Genomic DNA, 23173 nt, shown 5'->3' on the forward strand with positions numbered 1-23173 from the left:
AAGTTCCTGTCAGGCACTTGTGAGACCAGCCAACCATCTTGAGGGCATCAACGCCCACTACAGTACGATTGACATTTCGCAACAATATTGCTGCATCAGAGTAAACACATAAAAATCGTAGGGTTGCACGAGGACTGGAAGGATGTCGAAGCAAGACAGAGGGTGACTGCAAATTTTATTACATAATAGAGTTCCTCTGCTAAATTGCTATATTTTGGTTGGACATTTAAGCAAAATTACTTGAATCGACAGTGACGGTGTTTGCTATCCACCATTAGCAAAATTAATGATCAACCAATTGAGTAGCACTATTCAGTCATTTATATATATATATATATTTATATATACCATTTTACTGTGATGTCTCAGTTAATGCAATACTTTATTTTAAATTTAGGACGTTTTACTAGGACACTCGTAAGATCAATCAATTGCTGAAACTGATGATGCTCGTTGACGCTATCATGTAAAAATAATCACGGTGATGATAACTTTGAAAACTGATGTCATGGTTATGTTTTGAGCACTGTATAGGCCTAAAGCAGAAACATATGTTTTAATCGCAAGTTTTCATCATACTGACACTTTGGATTTTCTCCCAGAGTGTGCTCATTCAGGGTGTTTGGGGTGAGTAATTTTTTATTTTTTTTTTTATTTTACTATCCATCCATAAAAATGCAGTTCAATAACTGTGTCCAACAACTATGTTTTTAACTGTATTAATGGACTTTTTTCCTTTATAGAACAAAACCAAACTTGTATCAATTGAGGAAATTGTGGAGTCAGTTGAAATCCTGACAAAAAATGTCATCAAATTTGATGATAATGTGACACGAAAAGACGGCTTTTGAGGACAGGTGTGCAGTGCACATACCATTCCTAACACCAAAAACAATCGCTATAGACTTCTTAGAGCATTTCGTAAGGTGAGCACTTCTTTGTTTCACTAAAAGGTTTTCAAAACCAGACTCCTGACACAAATGGTTATTAAAATTACAGTTAAAATATGATTACACACACACACACACACACACACTTTTATGTATAAATATGTATATACATATACATTTATCCTGTTGATGGCAGTCTACAGTGATAGTTGTTATGTAGTGTTTTTTACACCATCTTTTAAGGTTTAAAAATGTATCAGTTACATGCAGTTTTATATTTTTACTAGTGAAATTATAGAATTTTCAGATTCATAGACAAAGTCAGAGGTTGACATGTCTGAACCAGTTAGTCATCCTTTTTGGTTCTGACATCTGTTTCATCTACAACTTCCTACCTTGTAAAGCCAACTTTTTCTATCTTTCTTTAAAAGCACCAGCCAGATTCGTCCTCATCTCCAGTGACATGCAAGGACAGTGGAAGTACTGCTGGAGATGAAAGACGCGAGTCTTCTGAACCAGTTAGTCAATCTTTTTGGTACCGACATCTTTTTCATGTAATACTTCCTACGTTGTAATAACAATATTTTCTGTCTTTCTATAAAAGCAGCAGCCAGAATTGTCCCCATATACAGTGCCATCCGAGGACAGTGGAAGTGCTGCTGGAGATGAAAGACGCGAGTCTTCTGAACCAGTTAGTCAACCTTTTTGGTACCGACATTTTTTTCATGTAAGACTTCCTACATTGTAATAACAGTATTTTCTGTCTTTCTGTAAAAGCACCAGCCAGATTCGTCCCCATCTCCAGTGCCATCCGAGGACAGTGGAAGTGCTGCTGGAGATGAAAGACGCAAGTCTTCTGAACCAGTTAGTCAACCTTTTTGGTACCGACATCTTTTTCATGTAATACTTCCTACGTTGTAATAACAATATTTTCTGTCTTTCTATAAAAGCAGCAGCCAAAATTGTCCCCATATACAGTGCCATCCGAGGACAGTGGAAGTTCTGCTGGAGATGAAAGACGCAAGTCTTCTGAACCAGTTAGTCAACCTTTTTGGTACCGATATCTTTTTCATGTAATAATTCCTACGTTGTAATAACAGTATTTTCTGTCTTTCTATAAAAGCAGCAGCCAGAATCATCCCCATATACAGTGCCATCCGAGGACAGTGGAAGTGCTGCTGGAGATGAAAGACGCGAGTCTTCTGAACCAGTTAGTCAACCTTTTTGGTACAGTCATCTTTTTCATGTAATACTTCCTACGTTGTAATAACAATATTTTCTGTCTTTCTATAAAAGCAGCAGCCAGAATCATCCCCATATACAGTGCCATCTGAGGACAGTGGAAGTGCTGCTGGAGATGAAAGACGCGAGTCTTCTGAACCAGTTAGTCAACCTTTTTGGTACCGACATCTTTTTCATGTAATACTTCCTACGTTGTAATAACAATATTTTCTGTCTTTCTATAAAAGCAGCAGCCAAAATTGTCCCCATATACAGTGCCATCCGAGGACAGTGGAAGTGCTGCTGGAGATGAAAGATGTGAGTCTCCAGGCCAAGTAAGTTATCACTGTTTGTGATTCATTTAAAGTAGTTCAGGGTATTTGAGGCCACTAGGTCTGTCTGGTAATTGAAACGTTTCTGATCCAAATACCTTTGACATTCAGGAGAGTTTTTCACAGTATTTAGAAACTTTAGAAAGACAATGGTCCACTTCAGGGTTATAATCGTTATGGTTTCACATGATAATAAAGGTTCAGTCTGTGATTTCTCAAAGTCATATTTTCTCAAATTTTGGTTCCTGTGGCTCAGTGGTAGAGCATTTTGTTAGCAAATGTCATAGGTTAAATTCCCAACATACAGTACAGACCAAAAGTTTGGACACACCTTCTCATTCAAAGAGTTTTCTTTATTTTCATGACTATGAAAATTGTAGATTCACACTGAAGGCATCAAAACTATGAATTAACACATGTGGAATTATATACATAAAAAAAGTGTGAAACAACTGAAAATATGTCATATTGTAGGTTCTTCAAAGTAGCCACCTTTTGCTTTGATTACTGCTTTGCACACTCTTGGCATTCTCTTGATGAGCTTCAAGAGGTAGTCACCTGAAATGGTCTTCCAACAGTCTTGAAGGAGTTCCCCGAGAGATGCTTAGCACTTGTTGGCCCTTTTGGCTTCTGTCTGCGGTCCAGCTCACCCCTAAACCATCTCGATTGGGTTCAGGTCTGGTGACTGTGGAGGCCAGGTCATCTGGCGCAGCACCCCATCTCTCTCCTTGTTGGTCAAATAGCCCTTGATGCCTTCAGTGTGACTCTACAATTTTTATAGTCATGAAAATAAAGAAAACTCTTAGAATGACAAGGTGTGTCCAAACTTTTGGTCTGTACTGTACATACATATTGTTAAAAACGAAGTAAAAAAAAAAGTAAAGCCTGAATGCACTGTAAGTAGCTTTGGATAAAAGTGTCTGCTAAATGCATAAATGTTAAAACGTTGATGAACACTATTATTATATTTAAAATCAATCCAAACAAACACATATTCCCTTTATTGCTTCACCTTTAAAAGACATGAAAATGTAAAGCAGTTGTTGAAGTAACTTTGTCACAGCTGAAGTGGACCAATATAATGCTTTAAAAAAATGAAGTCCCCCCCATCCACTGTTCTGATTGAACACGAGTTTGTAAAATAGCTTTTTTTTCTGACCCTTTAATTTTTTTTCATATGAATTAAAATAATAATGTTATTTTATAACTATATTTTTGAAGTAATTCGTTTATTTTTGTAATGTCACTTTACATTTTTGATGTTTGAATTACTACAAGTATTTGTATTCAGGTTTGACAATATTAATAACACAAAAACTGTTTTAGAATTAAACTACATAGTTTTGTTTGGAATATTGATTGGAACCATAAATTGATAAATTAATAAAGAAGAAATAGTTATTGAAATTTTGCGCATCCATGTTAAAAAAATGCACATGGACAAGTGAACAGTCCAAATGTGTCCCCCAAATAAGCAGCACCATCTTAAGCAACAGACAAATAATTAAGTTTTTATAGTACAGATTAAACTTTCACACGTAACACATAAGTAGTTTAGTGTAGATGATCGTTTTTAAAAAACTATTTTTTCTTCATGGCAAACCATTAACATTGTACTTTTTCCATTAGGGCTTCATGATTAGTGAATCAGATGAAGACGGGTTCGTCAAAATCTGTGTGCCTAAGAACCCCTCCTTCTTTTTCATTGACAAGAGTGAGTGGGATAACTTGATAAAGAAGAGGGAAAAAAGAGGCTTTGCAGGACTTCAATGGACCACAGTAATTTCCAAAGGGCTGAGGACAATACATCCATACTGTTCATTTGCTTTTAAAAGACACAGACTGAAAGGATTGGGTTCGAAACAAACCAGCCCAGAATTTTCATGTCTTGCCTACTGCCGATTTGAAGATTGTCCAATCACTGTTACAGTGACTGTGGATAGTGACAAGGACCTTAAAGCACGCCCACGAGCAATGTTTCTAGAGAACATAGCCAAAATACCGGAGGATGTAATGGAGTCCGGCTGTAGAGATGTTGCTCCGAGTCGCAATGTCTTGAAAAACATTTCATGGGAAGCCCGTAAGTCAAGCCGCCAACACAGCAATGAAATAATCAGCCTTCAAATAATGCTACAAAAGAGAACAAACAGTCCAGATGAGGTACTCCAGAAAGTGATGCTACACCCAAAAGGGGTCCTGCTGTGGTCAAAAAGGAGTATACACATATATCAGGAACGATGCCAGGAGGACATAATTTATCTAGATGCGACTGGAAGCATAATGAGGAGAGAGACAGGATCACCTCCATTCTATGTATATGAGTTGGTGGTCAGAAATCCACACAAAACCTCATCTCCATTTCCTGTTGCCACGTACCTTACTTGCGACCACACCACAGCCTCAGTTTTGTATTTTCTTGAGGCATTTCTAACAGACGTGGCAAGGTGGTTTGGAAGGAAGGGTATGCGGTCACCTGTCATGGTCATTTGTGATGGGTCAATTGTGTTAATGCAGGCTATATGCATGGCATTTGCAAAAAAAAACCTGACTGACACAATAAACCACTATTACAACATTGCAAGTGGAAAAGGGAAACCGGAAGATTTTGATGTGCCAGTTCTGCATAGATGCCTCAGCCATGTGATGAAGAATGCAAAGGAAATGTGCAGAAAGTAGTAAGCAGAATGTATTATTACTACAAAATCCTTGTAGTATATATTAAAAAAATATATTATGAAATTTGTCTGCATTAAGTACATTTCTAATAAGTAACGTAATATCCATAAATGCTGTCATGTTAGTTTTTAAAAATTCAAATTCAATTATGATATTACTTTCCTCAGTGCAACAAACCACTACCACCTGGCAATGCATGTCTTTGGTGCCCTCACAACTGCAAGCACTTTAAAAGAACTGGATGACATGGTTCAAAGTGCTACAGTTGTCTTCTCCAGTCCATGCTGTGGTGCAAGTGTTGAGAAGCACTTCAAGAACCTGCAATCGTGGCTGCAGAAAAAAGGGACTCCATTGGATGAGACTACCAAGTCTAGGGGTGACGCAGAGGACTTGAAGGTAAATGTTAGATCTATCATCTGATCTTCCTGATCTATCTATCTATCTATAGGACATGGTAATTGTCAAAAAGGTCAAAGTGAGAACTTTTATTATTTTATTATGTTGGGGAATTTACAGTTAAAACCCAAGGACCAGATATTTGGCAATGAAGACCAGGAGTCAGAGATGAGTTCAATTAATAATAATAATTTTATTTGAAGAAAATAGTTTGCAATTTCATCAGCAGAAGTCAGCTTCAATACTCTCGACGGAGTTCGTAGGCCGCCCCCCGTACAATACAAAATCAACCACAATGTCAGCAGAAACTATTCTTCTGTACAGAACATAGGTGCTGACACACACACATACAGTACACACAAAGTCCATATATACAATTCAAGGTTCTCTAGCACTGGCAAGTCTCTTATCACTACGGTTGGATACACACATATAATAGGCCGACATTAGAACCGGCAGCCATATCACCCTGGAGCCCAAGACCGGTTTCCCACTGAAGCTAAGCAGGGCTGAGGCTGGTCAGTACCTGGATGGGAGACCTCCTGAGAAAACTAGGTTGCTGCTGGAAGAGGTGCTAGTGAGGCCAGCAGGGGGTGCTCACCCTGTGGTCTGTGTGGGTCCTAGCGCCCCAGTGTAGTGATGGGGACACTATACTGTCAACAAGCACCGTCCTTCGGATGAGACGTTAAACCGAGGTCCTGACTCTCTGTGGTCATTAAAAATCCCAGGATATATTTCGAAAAGAGTAGAGGTGTGACCTCGGCATCCTGGCTAAGTTCGCCCATTGGCCTCTGACCATCATGGCCTCCTAACAATCCCCATGTCTACTGATCGGCTTCATCACTCTGTCTCCTCTCCACCAGTAAGCTGGTGTGTGGTGGGCGTTCTGGCGCACTATGGCTGCCGTCGCATCATCCAGGTGGATGCTGCACACTGGTGGTGGATGAGGAGATACCCCCAGACTCTGTAAAGCGCTTTGAGTGCCTAGAAAAGTGCTATATAAATGTAATGAATTATTATTATTATTAATCTTGAGGAATAGAAATACAGGATAGAACAGGATTCACAGTTCTACATTTCTTTTTGTCCCTCGCAGCGCACGTAGAGGAAGGGCCTCCCCTGACCCTTTTAGCTGACCTTGTGACCCTAGGAGAAGGAATACACTCACATATGCTCCTGTCTGTTTCTTCTAAACACTTCTAAAAGGGAAAATAATATATCTGTGTAAGCAGCATGCATCTATCTATACGTATATAGATGGCTTTTTACTTATTTAGTTAAATCATACAACAATCTTGGAGGTTAAATACTGATCAAACACTTGATTAATAATTACACAATATTAATGAGATAATATATATATATATATATATTGAAGAAAGGATATGATCAGCGGCATCCACTCAATCCTCTCCTTCAATTATTATTTTGGTTATTGGACTAAGGAGGACATACTGGTAACCACAAAGACTGTTGTCTTCTCTTGAAATGTGGCAAATGTGACAAGTACTACAATTTACAGTTATTATCAGTTAGTTTGGAGAATTTCTTAAATCATTATTAATATTGCAAACCAGTAAGTGCATATCTCAAAACAATTTGTACAAACAGCATTCAACAATGGATTACTTGTCCATGGATTAATCTCTCAAAAGTAAGTATTTGTGTCAAGAAATAGACCATTGACATGATAATGACAAACCCTTTTGTCATTGTTCACAAATGTCAAAAATGCATCAGTCTGTCATAATGCCAGTCTGTCAAAGCACGGTTTCCTTATGTCTGTGTTCCTGTGGCTCAGTGGTAGAGCATTGCATTAGCAGCGCAAAAGGTTGTGGGTTCGATTCCCATGGAGTACACATGTTAGGTTAAAAAAATTATAATGATTTGTTAGCCTGAATGCACTGTAATCAACTTTGGATAAAAGCATCTGGTAAATGTGCAGATGTAAACTATGGTTTGGTTTCCACTGAAAATGCACAAGGCTGAGTTTCTTATGTATGGAATATATACATTTCAACAGCCCAAATTTACACATTACTGCATGTGCGATAATAATTACAAGACAATGGACAGGATTCAAAATTCTGCTGTACTGTACTTGTGGTCTGACCATAAAAATGCATTACAATGTCATTGTGATAGAAAATTAAAAGACTTGAAACCAGTGGAGAAAAAGATAAAATAACAGAGGGTAAACACACACAAAAAAACCTTGTGCATGCAGTGTAATTTTAATAGAGAACCAGTATAATATTTTTGGATCATCATTACAAAAAACAATTTATAATGTAGAAAACAGCAAACAGTTGTGCACAGTCAGTAAAATGGTTGTACAAAAGTGGTCACAATTTGTTTAGAGTAGTGAGAGATTGCTTTTATGATGATGTGCACAAGATACTATATGATGTGGAGGTTGAACAAGTAGTTTTGAAAATTTCATTTCTGATCTGAAAATGCTCCAAAGCATCTGAGAAAAACTGCAAAACACCTCTAATAACACATTGTTGCATTCTTTTTAGGATATTACAGGAAGCAACAGATTTGCAAAACGTTGCAATGCAATTATTTCTAATGCCCCACTGGACAAGCATGGAGAGGTCAATGTGTACCAATGCAAAGGGCTTATTGATCACCTCAAGAAATACGTTCTGCCATTTGCTGGATTATGGACCGGGATAATGCTAGGTTTGTCATATAACTATGTCACATTTCCCTTTTTGGACAGAAATATCAGACGATTGTTTTCTGACAATTAAAAAAAAATTATTTTTTTTAAATACAAAGGTGACCTTGGACGACATGGGACAGGACCACAGTATAAGCAGTGCTCCAGGAGATACAATGCCCTGAGAAAGCTTACAAGACAAGTAATTATATAGTTTGTACAATTACAGTAAATTGTGACACAACTCTTATTTTTTCGTACAGCTAAATTATGTTTTCACCTGTCTTTGTATCCTTTCTCAGAACATTACACAGGACAACAAAACTCAAGGAGTAATGGAAAAGAGTCAGTGGGACTTGAAACATATTCGTTTTACTTCTGGCCGGCTCACCAGGCTTGATGACTTTGTAGCCCAGTATCGGATTAGCCACACTGCACTCCTGAAGGAGTATGAGGACTCCGAAAGAGTTTTCCGAAGGAAGGTTAGAATATTTTGGAAAGGACTATAACAGGAGAATTACATGTAGTGTGTCATTCCATTCTATGCTTTGATATGTAAACCATATCTACAAATCCCTTACTTTATGTAGACTTACAGAGTAGAAAAAGAAATATGGAAAGAAAAGCAACAGAAAAAACGGGGAAGATATGTCTCAGCAATTCCCAAGCCTTTCCATTTCAAGACATCAAAAAAGAAGGTATAGAGACAATGTAATGCTTTCATGCATTCTACAGAAATAAATGAAATTCATAATCTTCACATAACATAACAGTCCTAATTCTTATGCACCAATGGAAATTTCATCCACTCCAAAAAAAAACAAAAACAAATTGATTTAAAAGAGAAACAGAAGCACTGTTTCATGAGGCTACTTAAAAATCTGATCTGTTTTTAAACTGTTGATAGTCCTCAGTGTCTGAGGGTCCCATTGGAAAACAAATCTCGCCACCACAGCTAAGGTCATCCCTGGAGGGGGACCATGAAAACATTGTTGACAACAAGGCAAAGACAACAGCAACCCCACAGGATCAAGTAAGAATACTTTCTTTTATCAAATGTTCATACTCATAGTATTACCTTTTAAATGTTCTAGTTTGATTGAATATTTTAAAGAATAAAAACAGTAGTTAAAATAAAAAATCTTATTGAAACACATTACCTTTCTGTTTAACTGTCTTTTATGTTTGGTTGAAATTTGTAGCTCACCTCTTTGTGGAAAAGGAGAGACACTGGTTTGTGTAGGGATCACAGAAACCACAACCTCAAAGTAACATCATTTATCATTCATCACAGTGAACTTTGTACACTTCGGCCACACCAGTGGCTAAATGGCGAGGTACAGCATACATTTATTTTTTATATTTAAAATAAGCTTAAGTAACTTTTCATAACTATAAACCTGTATATAAAATTATAAATATACTATAAAATAAAGGTCCATCTTTCATACATAACTGTAAAGAATGTAGTGCAGGAATATTGAGTAGATCTACATTACCACGTCATCTACCACGATTAACAAATATGGACACAACAAATCTGAAAGTAAAATTCCATGTAGGACTGCCTATTAGGGGACAAAAAATAACAGAATGAAATTAGACTCATTAAGAACTACAAATTAACAAGGACAAATAGTAAAGAGCTACTAAATAATTACATACTCACCACAAAAAAACATAAACAAAACCAAATTAAACCCTGTGTCTTGTAACGATACATTGATCTTTAAATGCACAAAACGATCAGTCTGCTTACTCTGCTAGAACCTGAAAAGTATTTATATAGTTTTTTTTACCTCTTCATTCATGTCCAAACTGTTCTAAGCACGTCCTCCTGAGCATGTTCTCAAGTAGGCATGTGATGCGTTGTCTTGCATTATGGCAGATCACAGACTTAAAAGTTAATATATCAAAACTTATTTTTTTGTAATATGCATTACTAAGGATTTCATTTGGACAAATTTAAATCCGATTTTCTCAGTATTTTCAAATTCTAACAAACCATAAATTAATGGAAAGCTTATTTATTCAGCTTTCAGATGATGTGTAAATATTTTAAACAATTTAGCCTTATGACTGCTTTTATGGTCCAGGGTAACATATGGATAAATACTGTGTGGTTCTTTATAGCCTGTGTTTATGTGTGTATAAATTGCAATATTGAAATGGTTAAATTGAAACACAGTTACTCATTTTGAGATAAAAGTACAAATTGCTGCAAATGTTACATAGAAAATAGCATTTTTATATTGTAAATAATAATAAGACAAATATTTATACTAGATAGAACAATGATGTGATCAATGGTTTGTAAATGTTGTACTCTTAATGTATAACACTAATTTTCTAAAAAATATGCAATTGTTTTCCATAGATAATTGAAGCCCTGTTTCATATTGCTGCCAGTGAGCTAGAGATCGGGAATTCCATTTACATTCTTAATCACTACGTAGCAGGTGTGATTCTGTTTGGGGAAAAACCTCAGCTTGCCTGGCAAAAATTGTCAAAGGTAGTTATGGTGGACTGACTATAGTATGGATATGCAATTTTGTGTGTATGTGTTTCCAAAGACCAATATTATATATCTTAAGTATTATAGAACCTAACCTAGCCTAACCCTAACCACATGCAGAATTATGGTTAATGTCATAATATTTTTAAAAGGCAAATTTACTTAATAATTGCAAAGCTGATATAATGTTTGTGTTCTTTGGTAGATTAACTTGAACAATTACCAGGGAATTGTTTCTTTTGTGAACATTGACAATGTCCATTGGAAGTTTCTGGTGAGTAGGTGAATAACTTCATTTTATCATTACCAAATCTGGATCTACTCAGTATTAGTAGCTGTTGTTTCCCCTTATCATTTTCAGTTCATAAATGCGGTCAACCACACAGTGTACCTGGTAGACCCATCAAAAAGTCCCACAGAGAAAGATGACTCAATTCATGCTGCCCAAAAACTCAGGTATTCTTTATGTAACTCATTGTCACATCCTTAAGCCACATCCTATGGCTATGTGAATGCAGTTGCACAGAATTTTCTATATTTATTTACCTAACCACTAACAAAGTTTTAATGACTTTGTCTACTGTTATTACACATCTAAAGGTTTTGCTTTCACGGCATAGAATGTGTACAAGTTGTTGATATTGGTGGGACATTTCTCATTAACTTTAGATATAGCTTAAATACAACTTTATTTTCATTAAACATTACAAGTAAATAATAATACAAGTACTTGGTAACAAAATACAATTTAGCATTTGCAAAATTCCAAATAGTGGTTTTGTGCTACTATTATAATAATATATAAATAATATTTATATTATATATAAATCATCATTAAATAAATAACTGAACAGTAAATACACACAGCAGGTGAAAAAAATATGGATAGATAGCTCATCGAAAACAACAAACATCGATTGTTGTGAAGATGTTCAGTTGCTGGGGATACTAAAGATACATTTTAATATATTTGCATTCACCACAGTGGTACACCAAAGAACCCAATAAGCATGCATAGACTGAAGTGTTTAAAAGATGTCATTATGTCATATTGCTATTTTTCCCATATCACAAGTAATTACTGACCAGGAGGACTAAAGGTTAAATGAATCAAATCACAATTGATGCAAACATTGTTTAGACTTTGTATGACTTTAAAGTAATACAATTATTTACATAATTTACATTCTGGACACTAAGAAAAAAACACTATAACACTATAAAAACACTATAATAATTAAGTTATAAACATATGTATATTAAACATTTGGAATAGACTAGTAATTTGATTTCAAATTTTATGTACTTTTTTCCTAATTAACACATATTTTAATTATACATCACACCTAGTGAGTACATACAAATGAGGAATACTCAACAAAGAAAAACAGAGTGGCTGAATATACAGTGGAAAGGAGGAGTTATGACACATCCAGTCCAGCAGGATGGCAGTAGCTGTGGCGTCATTGTTGTCTTGGTATGTGACATGTACTGTAATACCTCTCTCTCTCTTATCTTCTTTATATTAAGTAAATCTTTATGTGCCATTGTCTTATTTTTACTTGATTGTACAAAATGACAAGTAAAAGATTAGGGGAATTCTAGTTAAAAAAGCTGCCATATGCTGGAGTCTAACATATTACATGATGGTCTTATATCATTGATTTTTTTAGATGGCAAGGGAAATAATGAAAGCATTTCCAAATGTTCCCATTTTACAATTTGGAACTTCCAGAAAGGAAATGGCCAATGAACGAAAAATGATGGCTCTACAGATACTCAAAGCATCAGGTTTGTAAAACAAGTTCTTGTCTGCTGTGTGCTTAAATATATAATAAAATGCAGCTTCTCACATCTGACTCAAGTCAAAATTCAAATACACCAAGCAGAATTCAAGTATAACAAATCATTTATAAATTGAAGTTATTAGAGTTATTAGTAGAAAGGCATAGGCACACATTGTATCCATTGGCATTCTTATTAGGGGCCAAGCACCAAAGTTCTTATTCTTCTTTGTCCATTTCTTCCACTCGAGTCTATGGCAGCCCATAGAGCCACTTGCAGGAAAGTTGTCAAATTTGGTACACTGATAGAAGACAGTCTCAACACATTAACCAAAGCAAATTTGGAGTCTCTAACACCACCACTTTTCCAAATTTTTACTCATGATTATTATAAGAACTTTTAAGCCATAAGCCACAGAAGGAAATATTGGCTCATGCTGAGTCGAATGAATACCAAAATTGTTTCATTTTTTCGCTGATTTCTATTGTTCGAAAAACCTACTTGTTGGATTGTCTGATTTTCAGCAAAAATTTGCTCAGATCATCTTCAGAACATGCTGGCAAAAAATTTTGGCATTCAATTTTATTTGTCCAGCCATTATTGAATAAGACACGTACGAGATTTACGAAAAACATCTAAAAAAGGATGAGAGGCTATATCTCTGCAACGGTTTGGCAAATTGAGACTTTGTGTGTGTTATAACAAGTATGACCTAAGACTACCTGCAGTGTTTTGGTGTTGTCCCACCTAGTGGTCAAGAGATATGAAAAATACATATTGTTGCTTATAACTTCTGAAAGTAACTATGCATTAGTTAATGTTGAATACATATGTTTAACTAATTTAGTCAGCATGGACTAAGAATGAACAGTACTTTTACATAACTTATCAATTGTAGTAAGTTAAGCAATGGAACCGTTTTATAAAATGGTTAATAACAGTGTTGATTCCAGTGACATTGACTTACAAAATCAGTGTTTGTATGAAGTTGACTAATGTACTAATGGCACTTTGTTAACTATTAGTTTATAATAATCAAATAGTTTTTAAGTGATTTAAGTGATTGTACTTTACAATATACAGTGCCAGTCCAAAGATGGTAAACATCACTTTTTGAGTGGCTTTCTCTCTGGAAATGGAAACTCTCATGCTTACCAAGTCTGTTAAGCAGCTTGACAGTTAGATATGGTTATAATAAGAATGTCACTTTTCAGTTACAGTTACGGTATATTATAATCTTGCATTACCTACATCTAGGTCTCTCTACAATCAAGGGTAATCCATGGTAACAAAAATTTTAAGTTAACAACTGTGGAAAATAACAACTACAGATGCCAGATGACTATGCAGAGGCCTAAATACATGAAAGTATTTGATCTCCAATGTCATATAAACATATGTTCACCAAATTGAAGGGGATGTAAATGCACCGTTTGTCTACATGCCACCACCAATGTTGAAAAAACAAGTAACACACATTGTTATTGTCACTGGAGGTAAATTACTGTTTTGAAGCCTGATTTAAAGGCTGGATCGAGAGAAAAATTTGTTTGCGTTACTAATTTTTGTTTATATGAAAATTGCAGTGTTCGATGAAGCCGAAAACTGTTCCATGTGTTCCCTTAAAAAGCCTACTGGATCTGTGCATCGTTTCATAAATTGGGTGAGTTTGTTAACCACTAGATAAAGTGAAAAGCAATAGCAATATTAAACTGTAGCAGTTCCCTGATATTTCCAACTAATACATTTCTAGATCCAATGTGACACATGTGAAAGGTGGTACCATGAAAAGTGCCTGGGTATGGCCAAAGAAGACCTGGAACAGGCCAGAGCTAACACATGGTGCTCTTAAATTGTTTAATTAAAACAAACTTTATTCTTTTTCCTTTTTTTGAAGTGTGCAGTTGTTCTTTTAAATTGTTATTAATAGTTGTAAATGGTAAAATGTTTTTGATTAAATTGAGTATAAACACTGTTTTGTGAAAAATGTGAAAGAAAAGTCTAAATTATTATAACATTAAACATTTTTATGTGTGAAATTCAACATGATGTCTTTTTGTAGTTGATGTTGTACTCTTTATCTGAGTTGAAAATGGTATGTGGACCCTAGAACTTTTATTTTTATAGCTTTTTGAAAGTAGAGATGCTCAAATGTATAATCTGCATTTATTTTGTAAAATTCATCAGAGAGTCCTGAAACGACACGGATGACACTGTGTGAATGTGTACTCTCAATCTGAGGTTAATGTGGCCTGTGCAATCTATAAATTAAATTTATATACATTTTTGAAAATAGAGCAGCATCTCATTCATGAGATTTGGGAGGGGGGGGGGAGGCTCCTATATTGTAATTCCACATCAGACAGTTCTGAAACGACGCATCTGATTTTGTGTGAAGGTGTACTCTTAATCTGAGGTGAAAGTGGTCTTTGCAATCTATAAATTTTTTTAATATACATTTTTGAAAATAGAGATGCAGCATCTCATTTATGAGATTTGGGAGGCTCTTATTTTGTAATTCCACATCAGACCGTCCTGAAACGATGCAGCTGACATTGTGGCAAGGTGTATTCTCAATCTGAGGTGAAAGTGGTCTGTGCAATCTATAACTTTTATTTTTATAGATTTTTGAAAGTAAAGATGCAGCAGCTTGTTTATGAGATTTGGGAGGCTCTTATTTTGTAATTCCACATCAGACCGTCCTGAAACGATGCAGCTGACATTGTGGCAAGGTGTACTCTCAATCTGAGGTGAAAGTGGTCTGTGCAATCTATAACTTTTATTTTTATAGATTTTTGAAAGTAAAGATGCAGCAGCTTGTTTATGAGATTTGGGAGGCTCTTATTTTGTAATTCCACATCAGACAGTCCTGACACGATGCAGCTGATATTGTGGGAAGGTGTACTCTCAATCTGCGGTGAAAGTGGTCTGTGCAATCTATAACTTTTATTTTTATAGATTTTGGAACGTAGAGATGCAGCAGCTTATTTTTGAGATTTGGGAGGCTCCTATTTTGTAATTACACATCAGACTGTTCTGAAACGATGCAGCTGACATTGTGGGATGGTGTACTCTCAATCTGAGGTGAAAGTGGCCTGTGCAATGTATAACTTTAATTTTTATAGATTTTTGAAAATAGAGGTGTAGCATCTCATTTATGATATTTGGGGGGCTCTTATTTTGTAATTCCACATCAGACACTCCTGAAACGATGCAGCTGATATTGTGGGAAGGTGTACTCTCAATCTCAGGTGAAAGTGGCCTGTGCAATCTATAACTTTTTTTTCATAAACTTTTTTGAAAGTAGATGCAGCAGCTTTTTTTGAGATTTAGGAGGCTTTTATTTTGTAATTACACATCAGACAGTCCTGAAACGACGCAGCTGACATTGTGGGATGGTGTACTCTCAATCTGAGGTGAAAGTGGCCTGTGCAATCTATAACTTTAATTTTTATAGATTTTTGAATGTAGAGATTCAGCACCTCATTTATGATATTTGGTGGGGCACTTATTTTGTAATTACACATCAGACAGTCCTGAAACGATGCAGCTGACATTGTGGTAAGATGTACTCTCAATCTGAGGTGAAAGTGGCCTGTGCAATGTATAACTTTAATTTTTATAGTTTTTTGAAAATAGAGGTGTAGCATCTCATTTATGGTATTTGGGGGGCTCTTATTTTGTAATTCCACACCAGACAGTCCTGACACGATGCAGCTGATATTGTGGGAAGGTGTACTCTCAATCTGCGGTGAAAGTGGTCTGTGCAATCTATAACTTTTATTTTTATAGATTTTGGAACGTAGAGATGCAGCAGCTTATTTTTGAGATTTGGGAGGCTCCTATTTTGTAATTACACATCAGACTGTTCTGAAACGATGCAGCTGACATTGTGGGATGGTGTCCTCTCAATCTGAGGTGAAAGTGGCCTGTGCAATGTATAACTTTAATTTTTATAGATTTTTGAAAATAGAGGTGTAGCATCTCATTTATGGTATTTGGGGGGCTCTTATTTTGTAATTCCACACCAGACAGTCCTGACACGATGCAGCTGATATTGTGGGAAGGTGTACTCTCAATCTGCGGTGAAAGTGGTCTGTGCAATCTATAACTTTTATTTTTATAGATTTTTGAAAATCGATGAAGCATCTCATTTATGATATTTGGGAGGCTTTTATTTTGTAATTACACATCAGACTGTCCTGAAACGATGCAGCTGACATTGTGGCAAGGTGTACTCTCAATCTGCGGTGAAAGTGGTCTGTGCAATCTATAACTTTTATTTTTATAGATTTTTGAAAGTAGAGATGCAGCAGCTTATTTTTGAGATTTGGGAGGCTCCTATTTTGTAATTACACATCAGACTGTTCTGAAACGATGCAGCTGACATTGTGGCATGGTGTACTCTCAATCTGAGGTGAAAGTGGCCTGTGCAATCTATAACTTTATTTTTTATAGATTTTTGAATGTAGAGATGCAGCATCTCATTTATGATATTTGGGGGGCTCTTATTCTGTAATTACACATCAGACTGTTCTGAAACGATGCAGCTGACATTGTGGCAAGGTGTACTCTCAATCTGCGGTGAAAGTGGTCTGTGCAATCTATAACTTTAATTTTTATAGATTTTTGAAAGAAGATACAGCAGCTTATTTTTGAGATTTGGGAGGCTCCAATTTTGTAATTCCACATAAGACTGTTCTGAAACGATGCAGCTGACATTGTGGGATGGTGTACTCTCAATCTGAAGTGAAAGTGGCCTGTGCAATCTATATCTTTAATTTTTATAGATTTATGAATGTAGAGATGCAGCATCTCATTTATGATATTTGGGGGGGGGGGGCTCTTATTCTGTAATTACACATCAGATAGTCCTGAAACGATGCAGCTGACATTGTGGTAAGAAGTACTCTCAATCTGAGGTGAAAGTGGTCTGTGCAATCTATAACTTTTATTTTTATAGATTTTTGAAAGTAGAGATGCAGCAGCTTTTTTGATATTTGGGAGGCTCTTATTTTGTAATTACACATCAGAAAGTCCTGAAACGATGCAGCTGACATTGTGGTAAAGTGTACTCTCAATCTGAGGTGAAAGTGGTCTGTGCAATGTATAACTTTAATTTTTTTATAGATTTTTGAAAATAGAGATGCAGCATCTCATTTATGATATTTGGGGGGCTCTTATTCTGTAATTACATATCAGATAGTCCTGAAACGATGCAGCTGACATTGTGGTAAGGTGTACTCTCAATCTGAGGTGAAATTGGTCTGTGCAATCTATAACTTTTATTTTTATAGATTTTTGAATGTAGAGATGCAGCAGCTTATTTTTGAGATTTGGGAGGCTCCTATTTTGTAATTCCGCATCAGACTGTTCTGAAACGATGCAGCTGACATTGTGGCAAGGTGTACTCTCAATCTGCGGTGAAAGTGGTCTGTGCAATCTATAACTTTTATTTTTATAGATTTTTGAACGTAGAGATGCAGCATCTCATTTATGATATTTGGGGGGCTCTTATTCTGTAATTACACATCAGACTGTTCTGAAACGATGCAGCTGACATTGTGGCAAGGTGTACTCGCAATCTGCGGTGAAAGTGGTCTGTGCAATCTATAACTTTTATTTTTGTAGATTTTTGAATGTAGAGATGCAGCATCTCATTTATGATATTTGGGGGGGGGGGGGGCTCTTATTTTGTAATTACACATCAGACTGTCCTGAAACGATGCAGCTGCCTTTGTGGTGAGGTGTACTCTCAATCTGAGGTGAAAGAGGTCTGTGCAATGAATTACTTTAATTTTTATAGATTTTTGAAAATCGATGTAGCATCTCATTTATGATATTTGGGAGGCTTTTATTTTGTAATTACCCATCAGACTGTCCTGAAACGATGCAGCTGACATTGTGGCAAGGTGTACTCTCAATCTGCGGTGAAAGTGGTCTGTGCAATCTATAACTTTTATTTTTATAGATTTTTGAAAGTAGAGATGCAGCAGCTTATTTTTGAGATTTGGGAGGCTCCTATTTTGTAATTCCACATCAGACAGTCCTGAAACGATGCAGTTGACATTGTGGGATGGTGTACTCTCAATCTGAGGTGAAAGAGGTCTGTGCAATGAATAACTTTAATTTTTATAGATTTTTGAAAATCGATGTAGCATCTCATTTATGATATTTGGGAGGCTTTTATTTTGTAATTACCCATCAGACTGTGTTGAAACGATGCAGCTGACATTGTGGCAAGGTGTACTCTCAATCTGCGGTGAAAGTGGTCTGTGCAATCTATAACTTTTATTTTTATAGATTTTTGAAAGTAGAGATGCAGCAGCTTATTTTTGAGATTTGGGAGGCTCCTATTTTGTAATTCCACATCAGACAGTCCTGAAACGATGCAATTGACATTGTGGGATGGTGTACTCTCAATCTTGAGGTGAAAGTCGTCTGTGCAATCTATAACTTTTATTTTTATAGATTTTTTAATGAAGAGATGCAGCATCTTATTTATGATATTTGGGGGGGCTCTTATTCTGTAATTACACATCAGACAGTCCTGAAACGATGCAGCTGACATTGTGGTAAGGTGTACTCTCAATCTGAGGTGAAAGTGGTCTGTGCAATCTATAACTTTTATTTTTACAGATTTTTGAAAGTAAGTGCAGCAGCTTATTTATGATATTTGGGAGGCTCTTATTTTGTAATTCCACATCAGACTGTCCCAAAACGATGCAGCTGCGATTGTGGCAAGGTGTACTCTCAATCTGAGGTGAAAGTGGTCTGTGCAATCTATAACTTTTTTTAATATACATTTTTGAAAGTAGAGATGCAGCAGCTTATTTTTGAGATTTGGGAGGCTCCTATTTTGTAATTACACATCAGACTGTCCTGAAACAATGCAGCTGCCTTTGTGGTGAGGTGTACTCTCAATCTGAGGTGAAAGAGGTCTGTGCAATGAATAACTTTAATTTTTATAGATTTTTGAAAATCGATGTAGCATCTCATTTATGATATTTGGGAGGCTTTTATTTTGTAATTACCCATCAGACTGTGTTGAAACGATGCAGCTGACATTGTGGCAAGGTGTACTCTCAATCTGCGGTGAAAGTGGTCTGTGCAATCTATAACTTTTATTTTTATAGATTTTTGAAAGTAGAGATGCAGCAGCTTATTTTTGAGATTTGGGAGGCTCCTATTTTGTAATTCCACATCAGACAGTCCTGAAACGATGCAGTTGACATTGTGGGATGGTGTACTCTCAATCTTGAGGTGAAAGTCGTCTGTGCAATCTATAACTTTTATTTTTATCGATTTTTTAATGAAGAGATGCAGCATCTTATTTATGATTTTTGGGGGGGCTCTTATTCTGTAATTACACATCAGACAGTCCTGAAACGATGCAGCTGACATTGTGGTAAGGTGTATTCTCAATCTGAGGTGAAAGTGGTCTGTGCAATCTATAACTTTTATTTTTACAGATTTTTGAAAGTAAGTGCAGCAGCTTATTTATGATATTTGGGAGGCTCTTATTTTGTAATTCCACATCAGACTGTCCCAAAACGATGCAGCTGCGATTGTGGCAAGGTGTACTCTCAATCTGAGGTGAAAGTGGTCTGTGCAATCTATAACTTTTTTTAATATACATTTTTGAAAGTAGAGATGCAGCAGCTTATTTTTGAGATTTGGGAGGCTCCTATTTTGTAATTCCGCATCAGACTGTTCTGAAACAATGCAGCTGACATTGTGGCAAGGTGTACTCTCAATCTGAGGTGAAAGTGCCCTGTGCAATCTATAACTTTAATTTTTATAGATTTTTGAATGTAGAGATGCAGCATCTCATTTATGATATTTGGGGGGCTCTTATTCTGTAATTACACATTAGACTGTTCTGAAACGATGCAGCTGACATTGTGGTAAGGTGTACTCTCAATCTGAGATGAAAGTCGTCTGTGCAATCTATAACTTTTATTTTTATAGATTTTTGAATGTAGATGCAGCAGCATGCAGCTGACACTGTACTTTCTGTCTGAGGTGGAACCAGTCTGTGCATTCTAGAACTTTTATTTTTATAGCTTTTCGAATGTAGAGATGCAGCAAGCATATATTATTGTTCTTATTTTGTAATATGAGTATTAGAGGGTTTTTATATTTTGGTATTCAGCATCAGACAGTAACGGACTGTCTGTTGGGGGGGAAAGAGTAGCGTTCGCTGGAAGAGCACTGCATTCAGATCAGTTCTCTGACGGTATTACCATAATTTGCAGTTTATACGCGACCCTGGAAATAACGTGGCGGCTAGATTGACCGTGCTTTTCTACTTGGCGGCTGGCTTGACCGCAGTAGTATTCAGGTAGCGCAGATTATAGATAAATAGATAAATACATAGATATATATAGATAGATAGACTACATATATAGATAGATTAACAGACAGATAGATAGAGAGAGGTCGACCAACAGCGACCCAAACGCACTCACTTCCCCTACAGCACAAGCTTTTCAGCGCAGTTTCCATGGAACAGCACCCACATAAGCACCTGCCAAACACAGCGATACACACGCGGCTACGTTTGCAACAACATTTTCACCGGAGGACGAGATAAACGCTTAGAAACGTCCATATAGCAAACATGATGCCTTGTATTTCTAGATGACAAAGACAAAGTTTACCAGTACTACGACACTATGACAAAGGTTACCAATACTTATCTGAACCTAACGTCATGATCACTGCCACTAGATATATATGTGTACATATATATGTGTGTGTGTGTGTGTGTGTGTGTGTCGTTATTGTGCACTGCTGCTCGTAGACTAGCAGTGCTCATTGCTGCGATGCTAAATGATAGCAACTCACCAGGACACTTCACCAACTCTCCACTAATTCTCCTCGGACCATCCATAGGCTTTGACGGACATCAGTTCTTGGCAATTCCTCATTTGCCCTCTCACGACTGGCTCGATCGAAATTACACGGCTGCGGATCATACATGTTGGCTCTTGCCACCTCTTAGAGTTGTGACGTTCGCGAACGAACCGATTCTTTTGAACGGCTCATAAACATGAACGATGGGAGCCGAGTCGCGGCTGGAGGGGAGCCGTTCTTTCTGTCGTTCTTTTATCCTATGCGTGTTTCACACAGATGCACACAAATGAGCTCCTCCGCGAGACAGAACAGTTGTAGGGGGAGGGGCGCACCCAGCGCAGGCCAACCCTTTATAGCGTGATGATATTAGTTATTAGTTGTGCACGCATCCTTCACGTCCTTCACATCCTGCGTGCCTCTGTCATTGGGTAGGAGCGTTGAAAAAAAAGCTGTTTTGCACAGACATTTATTGCAGCCCACTTTGTTATTGTTCATTGACTTGAAGGGGCTGATGTTTGCAAAGTTTACAGTAGTAATTGTATGTAGACATTTCCATTTTATTTATTCTAACTTTAAATATTTTTTGTTTTCTATCAAAATGTTCTTGTGTGATAACAATGTTCTTGTGTGGAAGTGTTTGTAGTAAAAGCTGTTTTGCACATAAATTCATTGCAGCTGGCTTTCTTTTTGATGTTTATTCGTGAGTAGGTATTGTATGAATAACATAAGTCAACGTAGCTTTACACACACACACTTTGTACTAAAGGTAAATCCAAAATAGTGATGTCACTGTCTAAGCAGAGGGATTTGTGCAACCCTATGGAATATAGTCCACACATGACAAATGAGGTAATAATCAATATTTCAGAATAAGTTTTAATTATTTGACTACAAATCTCACCTCATCATTCTTCCCAGTGATTATTTCCAGGATAAACTGAGATGGCTCCAAGCTGGCTTCTTAAAACTGACTAAATATTTAAAAGAGCCAAAAGAGCCGTTCTTTTGAACGGCTCTTTGAAAGGAACGGATCGCGAAGATCCGGATCCCCTCAAAGAGCCATAAATCCCATCACTACCACCTCTTCCTCATCCCAGTCAGCCGCTATAGTTCTGATGCTGCGTTCCAGTCAGGTTTTTGAGCTCGTAATCACTATTTCATACCACTACTAACGACTTTGTACCGTTCCAGGCAAGTTACGCCAAACTTTCTGAGCGCAAGGAATTGTAACTAGATTATTTATTTTATTGCAACGTTGCATTGACCTAAAATCGTTTTTTCAACGTGTACCACTTGCATTAACACTGCATCCGTAGGCAGTATTATTCGTAGGGGCTGCCATCGTTGTTTCGCGTGCTGTGTGACCTCGGAACTCGGAGTACATCGATCTAGTACGAGACACGAGTTCATGGGTGCGAAGTCACGGGTTTGATTGCCGTTCCAGTGCACTTTCACGGGTTTAAGGTTGGGAAAACACGGTTACGGGTAGCCTGGAACGCGGCATCATACTAGACTGAGGCTACCTTTCCTCGACTTCTCCCCAACGTGACGTCATCACCGTGTTGCGTAAAAAAACCGTTAATACCAAAAACTAAAAAAATAGGTCTTTAAGACCATTTTTGAGACATTTTAAAAATGATATACATATCTTGAGTGATTTATGTACCCATTAATCAAAAGTGGTGGTTAACCTGCAACATGGCCTTTAAACTTGGTGAAAGCGGGATAGGCGAAATCACGCTGACAGAAGTGTTCTCTCTCTCTCGATCAGTTCTCTCAGCGCTCAAATACACACACAACAGTCCAAACGTTTATCGTGTAGAGTATCTTA

The 23173-nt window shown here is 36.8% G+C and overlaps 1 protein-coding gene across 33 annotated transcripts; it reads left to right on the forward strand.

The window, feature by feature from the left end:
- The first annotated feature begins 1004 nt into the window (after positions 1 to 1004).
- On the forward strand, positions 1005 to 9400 carry LOC132112707 (uncharacterized). Of its 33 annotated transcripts, none has more exons than XM_059520311.1 (13): positions 1005 to 1408; positions 1495 to 1581; positions 1668 to 1754; positions 1841 to 1927; positions 2014 to 2100; positions 2187 to 2273; positions 2360 to 2446; positions 5287 to 5515; positions 8038 to 8203; positions 8303 to 8385; positions 8486 to 8665; positions 8774 to 8881; positions 9091 to 9400. In XM_059520311.1, exons 1-13 carry the CDS (start codon positions 1383 to 1385, stop codon positions 9253 to 9255), a joined length of 1479 nt encoding a protein of 492 aa, XP_059376294.1. In that variant the 5' UTR covers positions 1005 to 1382; the 3' UTR covers positions 9256 to 9400. The 33 variants fall into 33 exon arrangements, with proteins under 33 accessions (XP_059376294.1, XP_059376297.1, XP_059376299.1 ...); XM_059520314.1 differs by having other exon boundaries at positions 2363 to 2446; XM_059520316.1 differs by having other exon boundaries at positions 2190 to 2273.
- The last annotated feature ends 13773 nt before the right edge of the window (positions 9401 to 23173 follow it).

The sequence above is a fragment of the Carassius carassius genome, chromosome 32 (genome assembly GCF_963082965.1).
Source record: "Carassius carassius chromosome 32, fCarCar2.1, whole genome shotgun sequence".
NCBI classification, from domain to species: Eukaryota; Metazoa; Chordata; class Actinopteri; order Cypriniformes; family Cyprinidae; genus Carassius; species Carassius carassius.

Excerpts from the sequence above, each read along its gene's own strand:
- LOC132112707 (XM_059520309.1), top strand. The coding sequence starts at position 4,418 with ATGTTTCTAGAGAACATAGCCAAAATACCGGAGGATGTAATGGAGTCC. Across the intron at positions 5,119-5,286 it reads AAGGAAATGTGCAGAAAGTA|TGCAACAAACCACTACCACC; the intron begins GTAAGCAGAATG and ends TACTTTCCTCAG. Across the intron at positions 8,882-9,090 it reads TCAAGACATCAAAAAAGAAG|TCCTCAGTGTCTGAGGGTCC; the intron begins GTATAGAGACAA and ends AACTGTTGATAG.